Source organism: Babylonia areolata, chromosome 24 (genome assembly GCF_041734735.1).
Source record: "Babylonia areolata isolate BAREFJ2019XMU chromosome 24, ASM4173473v1, whole genome shotgun sequence".
NCBI lineage: Eukaryota > Metazoa > Mollusca > Gastropoda > Neogastropoda > Buccinidae > Babylonia > Babylonia areolata.
This window is the reverse complement of record NC_134899.1, coordinates 38,394,900-38,404,899: the sequence shown is the minus strand read 5'-3', so window position 1 is coordinate 38,404,899 and position 10,000 is coordinate 38,394,900. Positions and strand designations below refer to the sequence as shown.

The 10,000-nt window shown below is 44.1% G+C and overlaps 2 protein-coding genes across 3 annotated transcripts in view; both read right to left on the bottom strand.

The window, feature by feature from the left end:
• The window catches only part of LOC143298891 (lactose-binding lectin l-2-like), a 17,909-nt gene extending 11,919 nt beyond the window's left edge, over positions 1-5,990 (bottom strand). The window contains exons 1-4 of one of the 2 annotated variants that reach the window (XM_076611907.1): positions 5,645-5,799; positions 4,171-4,253; positions 1,616-1,703; positions 1-18 (exon numbers count right to left, since the gene is read on the bottom strand). The exon at positions 1-18 is cut by the window's left edge and continues 199 nt beyond it. In XM_076611907.1, coding sequence (XP_076468022.1) covers positions 1-18; positions 1,616-1,703; positions 4,171-4,253; positions 5,645-5,702 — 247 coding nt within the window. In that variant the 5' untranslated portion in view covers positions 5,703-5,799. Of the gene's footprint in view, positions 19-1,615; positions 1,704-4,170; positions 4,254-5,644 lie in introns of both variants that reach the window. The other variant, XM_076611908.1, reaches the window with a different exon arrangement.
• A 1,169-nt stretch (positions 5,991-7,159) lies between these two features.
• The window catches only part of LOC143298890 (lactose-binding lectin l-2-like), a 4,914-nt gene continuing 2,073 nt past the window's right edge, over positions 7,160-10,000 (bottom strand). The window contains exons 3-5 of the mRNA XM_076611906.1: positions 9,663-9,750; positions 8,819-9,035; positions 7,160-7,473 (exon numbers count right to left, since the gene is read on the bottom strand). Coding sequence (XP_076468021.1) covers positions 7,440-7,473; positions 8,819-9,035; positions 9,663-9,750 — 339 coding nt within the window. The 3' untranslated portion in view covers positions 7,160-7,439. The remainder of the gene's footprint in view (positions 7,474-8,818; positions 9,036-9,662; positions 9,751-10,000) is intronic.

Genomic DNA, 10,000 nt, shown 5'->3' with positions numbered 1-10,000 from the left:
TGAGCCCGCTGGTAGCACCTGTCGTGGGAATACAGAGAGAGAGAGAGAGAGAGAGACAGAGAGACAGAGAGAGAGACAGAGAGACAGAGAGAGACAGTGAGAGAGCGTGGGTTTGAGTGAGACAAGGATTTTTTTTTTTTTAAAGGATAATAGATGAGCTCTGGTGTGTTTTTTTTTTTTTTTTTACATCCAGTCCCCGCCCTGAACAGGGCTTGCGCAATACTAGAGAGAGAGAGACAGACAGACTGCAGACAGAGGCAGCTGGTGTGCCTGACAAAGAAAGGGAGAGAGTGAGAGAGAGAGAGAGAGAGAGAGACAGACAGACAGACAGACAGACAGACTGCAGAGAGAGGCAGCTGGTGTGCCCTAACAAAGAGAGAGAGAGAGAGTGAGAGAGAGAGAGAGTGCAGAGGCAGCTGGTATGCCTGACAAAGAGAGAGAGAGAGAGAGAGAGAGAGAGAGAGAGAGAGAGAGAGAGAGAGAGAGAGTGCAGAGGCAGCTGGTATGCCTGACAAAGAGAGAGAGAGAGTGAGAGAGAGAGTGCAGAGGCAGCTGGTGTGCCTGACAAAGAGAGAGACAGAGAGAGAGAGAGAGAGAGAGAGTGCAGACGGAGGCAGCTGGTGTGCCCTAACAAAGAGAGAGAGAGAGAGAGAGAGTGCAGAGGCAGCTGGTATGCCTGACAAAGAGAGAGAGAGAGAGAGAGAGAGAGAGAGAGAGTGCAGAGGCAGCTGGTATGCCTGACAAAGAGAGAGAGAGAGAAAGAGAGAGAGAGAGAGAGAGTGCAGACGGAGGCAGCTGGTGTGCCTGACAAAGAGAGAGAGAGAGAGAGAGAGAGAGTGCAGAGGCAGCTGGTATGCCTGACAAAGAGAGAGAGAGAGAGTGCAGAGGCAGCTGGTGTGCCTGACAAAGAGAGAGAGAGAGAGAGAGAGAGAGAGAGCAGACGGAGGCAGCTGGTGTACTCTAACAAAGAGAGAGAGAGACTGCAGACAGAGGCAGCTGGTGTGCCCTAACAAAGAAAGAGAGAGACTGCAGACAGAGGCAGCTGATGTGCCCTAACAAAGAAAGAGAGAGACTGCAGACAGAGGCAGCTGATGTGCCCTAACAAAGAAAGAGAGAGAGAGAGAGAGAGAGAGAGAGAGAGAGAGAGAGAGAGAGAGACTGCAGACAGAGGCAGCCGGCGTGCCCTAACAAACAGTACAGTGAGGACATTAACTCTTGAAACTGATGTAAACTGTGGGGCAGGGACAGTGCTAGGGGCTTAGGTTTCAATCTGTCTCTCATTGCTCAAGTCCACCATTTTGTTCCACCAAAGGGAGGTTGCTATCAAAGACAGCAAAACAACAGCTGTTTCACACAATGAAGTGCTCTTAATCAGGCTTGATCATGACCAATGAGAAACACTCACTATAGTAAAGATAGTCTCTCCGAAGTTTGGCAGGGACTTATTTGTTTGCTAAGAATATGTTTCTCAAAAACCAAAATAAGCGGAAAACTGAAGAGAGAAAAAAGTCATCTCGAAATCGTAAGTGATATAGTGCCAGACATGGCTTATGGGGATCGGTAAGAAGGAGCTAATAACCAACAGGGGGCTATATACGTATCATACCATACCCACCATGAGTTTGTATCAAGCCTTTCATCATCTCATGTCTGGAATTGGTGGTGTCTTCAGCCAGATAGCCCCCCATGGATTGACAGGTCGACTGCACACAAAAAAAGAAGTCAGAAGCTTCATCACGAATTCACGAATGAGATGGGGAATGTATTGTATTGTATTTGTATTGTGTTACTCTTTTTTGTCACAACAGATTTCTCTGTGTAAAATTCGGGATGCTCTTCCCAGGGAGAGCGCGTCGCTACACTGACAGCGCCACCCAGCTTTTGGTGTATTTTTTCTGCCTGCAGTTGTTTTTATTCCTATCGAAGTGGATTTTTCTTACAGAATTTTTGCCATGGACAACCTTTTTGTTGCCGTGGGTTCTTTTACGTACGCTAAGTGCATGCTGCACACGGGACCACGGTTTATCGTCTCATCCGACTGCCTAGCATCCAGACGACCACTCAAGGTCCAGTGGAGGGGGAGAAAATATCGGCGACTCAGCCAGGATTCGAACCAGTGCGCTGAGATTCTCTCGCTTCCCAGGCGGGTGCGTTACCTCTAGGCCATCACTCCACTAGAAAAGTGACCCAGTGGTAATACTCATGAGAGGAAGCGACTATTGAATACTTTTCAAGTGACTTATTGATTATTGATTGAAGGGACTGTCCACGGGTATCAGTCCCATACACCCAGACCGGGGTTTTACTGCCCTCCTTCACTACACCTGGATTGGATGCTAGTTATCAGGATGAGGACGGTGGATCGAGGTACCTTGCGCCAGCATGCACTTTGCACACAGTTAAAGGCCAGTTAAAATTAAATGACCGCTTCATAAAAGCGAACATTTTTCTTCACATTCTTCTTCTTCTTCTGCTGCTGCTGCTGCTTCTTCTTCTTTTTCGTTCGTGGACTGCAACTCCCATGATCACTCGTATGTACGCGAGTGGGCTTTTACGTGTATGACCGTTTCTATCCCGCCGTGTACGCAGCCACACTCCGTTTTCAGGGTTTTTCTTTATAAGAAATGCCAAAGAATCGATAAGATTTGAGTTTTGCAGGCTGCATGTGGTCTTACACTGGCCTTTAATGGAAAACAAAAATGGCTGTTTCAGACACACCTGCACCATGAGCACCCAGAAAAATGCCTTCAAAACATCACAGTTTCAGAAACAATTAAATTCTTTTAACCTGATTTACCTTTATGAAAAATGGAACTGCAAATGATTTCGAGTGGTACATCAGCTGTATATACTGCTGTATTGCTGTATATTCAGCATCATTTCACCACAACTCCAAGAAGAAATCTGTGCAAGTTCCCGAGAAGTCCTTATCTATTAGTGAACCCTGTATTTCGATGTGCTTGAGGTGCTTTGCCCAATGTTTTCACTTTTTTTGGTTTTCTTTTTTTTTTCTTTTTTTTTTTAACGTGGCCCATTATGCTTCCCGCTATACTGTCAAATGCCTTTTAGAAATCAACGAAGACGTGGCAGATCTTACTCTGGTGTTCGAGGTGTTTTTTTGTTTGTTTGGTTGGTTTTTTGCTTCTTTTTTTTTTTTTTTCAAAAGTGATCCGCTTGATGGCGCTTTTGCCTTTGCGGAATCCAGCCTGGTTTTCGGCAATACTGGTATCTACTTGTGGCTGTAATCTTTTCCAAATGAATTTGAGCAATAATTTGCCAGCTTGGCTGAACAAACTGATGGTGGGGTAGTTCTTGTGGTGTTGAATACTTGGTTTACTTGGAAAGTGTGATGGCTAGTGACTGAGCCCATTGCATGGACGGTTTCGCCTGTGTGCCAGAATTTTGTTGCAGGTGGTAGTTAGGATACCAGTGACCGACAATAACGTGTAACTGTGCATTGTGTTATTTTCGTACGTGTTCAATATGCTATGCGTGATCATGACACTTACATTTGTCGCCATGTTTTGTTTCCCTTTTCCTTCTCTTCGTCTCTTTTTACTTTTACATATACACCATGGGGTCTTTTCTCCAATAAACATTGACTTGACCTTGACCTTGATTTGCTCACGACCAGACCGACAGATCTGTATTTGTATTTGTGTTGTTGTTTTTTTGGTTTTGTTTTTTTAATCACAACAGATTTCCCTGTGTGAAATTCGGGTTGCTCTCCCCAGGGAGAGCGCGTCGCTACACTACAGCGCCCCCCCCCCCCCTTTTTTTTTCTTTTCTTTTTTTTGTATTTTTTCCTGCGTACATTTTTTTGGTTTTGTTTTGTTTGTTTGTTTGTTTTTCCTATCGAAGTGGATTTTTCTAGAGAATTTTGCCAGGAACAACCCTTTTGTTGCCTTGGGTTCTTTTACGTGCGCTAAGTGCATGCTGCACACGGGACCTCGGCTCATCGTCTCATCCGAATGACTAGCGTCCAGACCACTACTCAAGGTCTAGTGGAGGGGGAGAAAATATCCGGGCGGCTGAACCGTGATTCGAACCAGCGCGCTCAGATTCTCTCGCTTCCTAGGCGGACGCATTACCTCTAGGCCATCACTCCACATTGATAGATGGACAGATAGACAGACAAACAGACCGACAGACAGACAGAGACCAGCCCACCTTGGCATCAAACCAGTTGTAGGTCTCCTTCATGAAGTGGAAGCAAAAGTCGTCATGGCCAGTCCAGCCATTGGGACAGTTGGCTGTGTTCAGTGTCAAAGAGAATTACGTGAACGAAACTCTCTCTCTCTCTCTCTCTCTCTCTCTCTCTCTCTCTCTGTGTGTGTGTGTGTGTGTGTGTGTGTGTGTGTGTGTGTGTGTGTGTGTGTGTGTGTGAGTGTGTGTGTGTGTTTTGTTTGCGTGCGTGCGTGTTTTTTTGTCTATCTGTCTGTCTGAGAGAGAGAGAGAGAGAGAGACAGAGACAGAGACAGAGAGAGAGAGAGAGAGAGCATCAAATTTTGATAAAACATTCCATGCTAAGCCAACATAATCAAGTACCACACGAACCAAAGCATAAAGTAAAGATACGAAACACAAGAAAAATGTGAAAAAAGAGAAAATATCACCTGGATTATTAATCAAACGTTTAGAAAACAACCACCCTCAGAACTGAATATTCGTAAAGAATACGTAGGAAAATAACCTGAGTTAGTTTCACTTTCAATTTCTCAAAGAGGTGTCACTGGTTCGGACAAATCCATATGCGCTATACTACAACTGCTATGCAGATGTCAGATCGGCAGCATAACCCAACACGCTGTTACGCTGCTGGTCAGGCATCTGCTTGGCAGATGTGGTGTAGCGTATATGGATTTGTCCGAACGCAGTGACGCCTCCTTGAGCTACTGAAACTGAAACTGAAACTACATAATTTTGCCAGAGGACAACACGCTTGTTGCCATGGGTTCTTTTTCCGTGCGCCAAGCGCGTGCTGCACATGGGACCTCAGTTTATCGCTTTCATCCGAATGACTAGAAGCTCAGTTTGATTTTCCAGTCACTGAGAGAAAGGACGAGAGCGGGATTCAAACCCAGACCCTCACGGACACTGTATTGACAGATAAGCGTCTTCACCATTCTCTCACCTTCCTCTCTCTGAATAATTGGGAGCAAACTAGAATTATGACTGAGAGGTAATACGTCCGCCTAGAAAGCGTGTAATCCACCAGATTCTAGTCCCGTGTATGAAATGAATTTTTGCTCCTCCCCTTCCACAAGGTCTTGAGTGGAGATGTGGATCCTACTCTTTCGGGTGATATTATAAACCAACGTCCTGTCTGAAGCATGCACTTTGCACACGTAAAAGAACCCATGCCAAAAAAAAAAAAAAAAAAAAAAAAAAAGTGCTGTTCCTGGCAAAATTCTGTAGAAGATTCCACTTTGTAAAACACACACACACACACACACACACACACACACACACAAGTGGATGGTGTTGCACTGTGGTTACTCTCTGTTCTTTGGAAATAATAGCCCGGTATTTATACAGACAACTTGGTGACAAATAATGATAACAAATGAATATACAAATCAATGAATAGATAATGAAAACTATATATATAAAAAAAGAACTAACAAACATTACAATACAGTACCGTCGGCGAATCCCAAAGAAAAGACCAGAAAAGCACCACAGACTAGAAAGACATTCATGGCTGCAGCTCTCTGCTAATACAAAAAATGATTACAGACGGTAGAGAATTATAAATTAATCTGAAGGTCAGTACACTGCGCCCACGGCCAAATCTGATTGGTGCTTTTTATTTTCTGTGATTGTTTTTTTGTTTTGTTTGTTTGTTTGTGATTTAAAAGTTAAGGGCATTTTAGTGTGTTATCTGGCTCAGCACCAAAACCTTGTTTGTAATATGGTAATATTTCCTTCTTTGGTTCTGTTGGATTTTTTTTCTCTCTCTTTCTTTTCTTTTTTCTGTCCCAGCTTTAAAGATAACAGGGGTATGGGTGAGTGGGGTTGGGTGAGGGGCAGGGGAATGATGAAGGGGGAGGGGTGGGGGGTTAGGGAGGGTGAGTGGGGGGAGGAGAGTGGGGTGTAGGATGTGTGTGTGTGTGTGTGTGTGTGTGTGTGTGTGTGTGTGTGTGTGTGTGTGTGTGTGTGTGTGTGCAATTTGTTTTGTTCCTTTTTTTTTCTTTCTTTCTTTGTCTTCTTACATTACCTTTTCCGCTTTTTTGCGTCCTTAAACAACCATATAAATGTTACGCTGGATTGAGCTGTGTCATATTTGTGTGGGGGTGGGTGTGAGTGTGTGTGATTGCGTGCATGTGTTCGTTCGTTCGTTCGTTCATACGTGCGATTTTTCGCCGTCATCTGATTTACTTCCAGTGTAGTCTACTGGATACCAGAAGATACACCGCACCATTATCTATCTGTCAAAACCAGTTTCCTGGCCGTATTCTTCGTGCCAGATGGCGAAGTCACGAACGTTGTTTCAGCAAGTGCACTTACGCCTTAGAAATGATTTGTCTGACGTCAACTCTCCTTTGTGTCAGGGGGACAAAACGGCAGCGACATATATATTAGGCCCATCGCACACGGGGCGTCAAGCATCGCGTTTCAGGCATCAAGCATCACGTTTCCTGAAGAGCGTCGTGTGCGAGCTTTTCGGGCAACCGAGTTATCGGACGCCGGGCGTCAAGATTAATGACACCAGGCGTCGCGTCGTGACGAACGTGTCGCGGTTGTCGCGAGGAACAACCAATCAGAATCTGAATGACGCCTGCTGCTTATCGAGGGTGTGCCTCGCTGCAGATTTCAAGCGTTTTCACGACAAGGAAGCTTGGCTTTAAAAAAAAAAAAAAAAAAAAAATTACGCGCAGCTGACGCGGATAGCCCTTCCACAGCTCATGCAAAATTGTTATTGGTTTTGTTGTTCTGTCTTTCCGCCATAATGTGAGTAGCAGAGGGAGAGGGGGGGTATATAGAGAGATAGACACAGGGAGGGGAAAAAAGGAGGAAGAGATAGATACAAATCAAATCAACATCAAAACAAAACAAAAATAAAATATCAACAACAACAACGAAAAACAACAACAACAAAAAACAACAACAAAGAAACAAAAAAACAACAACAAAACAACACTATCATACAAATGAATTAAAGTTTCCAATGATTTAATTCAAAATGACGCATTGAATAATCTTCAAATGATTCATCTATCGGCAATTTTTCGGTTAAAATCTACAGTGCTTAACTAGAATTATCAAACAATTTACTCGGTTTCGGATGATAAAGAAGTAAAGTTATCCTCAAATGTTAGCAAAAAGCAAAAACAAATAAATAAATAAATAAATTGCATTGAAAAAACAAAAAAGGTGGGGTGAGTTTGATTCCCAGTTGCGAAAGGCAGGAGAAGTGATGCAGGACATCATCTCATTCAGCCAATGGGTTCTCCCGTTCCCTCAACAGCTCTGAAACCACACACACACACACACACACACACACACACACACACACACACACGCACGCACGCACACGCACACGCACACGCACACATTGCAAAATAATAAGAAAAAAAGGCAAAAAGAAAAAGAAAAGTATTATCTTCTAAAGTAACTGGTGCCTAAAAAAAGGATTCCCGAATAAGAAACCCTGTCACAAATGCATCATTATAAATCAAAAACCTCATATTGCACACATGATAGTTAAATTATGAAATGAACAAATATGTAAGACATCAAATATTGTAAAGCTCGTGACTCGCAACTGTCAACATCTTGGTAAACTTTTAAAAAGTAATTTATCAATCTATCTATCGATCTATTTATACATTCTTTTCGTGTGCCCCCGAATTTGTGACATGTTGTTTTCTGTTCTTTGATGAAGATGAATGATGATGATAGGGGTGGTGAGGATGCTGCGAGGGTGAGGGTTCATTCAGGCTAAATTTTCATACCTTATTCCGGCGTCAACCAGGCTGAGAATTATAGGCACCTGTAGTGTTGGCCTGGTGATAATTTTGAGCAACACTCCCAGAGACATTTTGTATTTGTTTGTATTTGTATTTCATTTTATAACAACAGATTTCTCTGTGTGAAATTCGGGCTGCTCTCCCTAGGAAGAGCGCGTCGCTACACTACAGCGCCACCTTTTTTTCTTTTTTTTTTCATTTTTTCCTGCGTGCAGGTTATTTGTTTTTTCCTATCGAAGTGGATTTATCTACATAATTTTGCCAGGAACAACCCTTTTGTTGCCGTGGGTTCTTTTATGTGCGCTAAGTGCATGCTGCACACGGGACCTCGGTTTATCGTCTCATCCGAATGACTAGCTTTCAGACCACCACTCAGGGTCTAGTGGAAGGGAAGAAATTATCGGCGGCTGAGCCGTGATTCGAACCAGCGCGCTCAAATTCTCTCGCTTCCTAGGCGGACGCGTTACCTCTAGGCCATCACTCCACATGGATACATATCCATGAAGTGTCTGGATGACCCTCGATAATGTGGTCACAGGCTTCTCATTTGAGCCCGTAGCACACTCAACTGCGGGTGGGAGCCGGCCATGGGCAGAAAAATCCCACCTCTGCCGGGTTCCAAACCCGCCTCTTCCAAATCGTCAGTCCATGACATTAGCAACTTTGCCACAGTGGATGGTAGTTTGCTCAGCTTTGAACGTTTACCAAAATTAGGGCAGTCACGACGACAGCGCTGCTAACATTCAAGAGAAAAAGAAGAACAACAAGAACAAGAACAAGAGACCAACGACAAAATAACCAATTAAAACAACGACAGCAGCAAATAGACAAAACGCGAAACGAACTCTTTCTCGCAGATGAAGTGTCCTCGACCATCCTCGCAGTTGTTGTCGATCCAGCCACCTTCAGACATGGCCACGCAGTCCTCTTCCCCTCCGCCGTCCTGAGGTTCAGTGGGTCTCCAGTAGGTGTGCCGTACCCTCTCCCCACTGTGGCTCCACACGAACACGTTCTCCTCGGCAATGTCCTGCAGCCCGATCCATGTGTAATCGCGGGTGAATCCTGCACGTCGTATGGAAGTGTGAGTGAGTGGACATGAACAATGAATTACCAAGCTGGCAGTTTTTGCCTTCTAAGACCAGAGATAAAGAGAGAGACAGACAGACAGACAGACAGAGAGAGAGAGAGAGAGAGAGAGAGAGAGAGAGAGAGAGAGAGAGAGAGAGAACAGTGATGTGAGAACAGAAAAGGGCTGTATACATCACCCTGTTTGATACCATATGTGTAATTCATATTGTCTGTTAAGACCAACATTTTCTGCATACATTGACCCTGTTTGATATGCTTTTGATAAAACGATGTAACTCGATTAATTCCATTCTTAAGAGAACACGCCAAAAACGTTTCCTCTTGGTAAAATCAAAGACCTTCACGAGGTCAATAAATGAACCATACATACTTTCGATTGAAGCAGAATTGTTTTTTGTTTCTTAAGTATGACCAATGGTACGGCAAGACGGAGTGAAACGAGAGTTTGAAGAAAGAGAAGATAGATAGACATATAGATAGATTGATAGAATGATAGAGATAGATAGAGAGAGAGAAGAGAGAGAGAGAGAGAGAGAGAGAGAGAGAGGTGGGCAGTCAGTCAGACAGACAGACAGATACACAGACAGCCAGACAACTCGCCATGGGTCCTGATCAATCCGTTCAGAAACTGATGTCTACTGTCGTCGAGGTCCTCAGCCAGGTATCCCTTTATAGTTTCACACGCCGACTGCACACAACAAATATGTTTTGATTGATAACATGCGTGGACACACACACACACACACACACACACACACACACACACACACACACACACACACACACACACACACATCCACCCACACCCATATTATTCTCACCCCGAATCACGGAGTCGAGCAGTTTCTCTTGGCGCACACACAGCCCTAATATCCTTTTGCCCCCTTTGGGATGTGGAGGATACAATTACAATACATACTTTTTGATTCACAACTCCA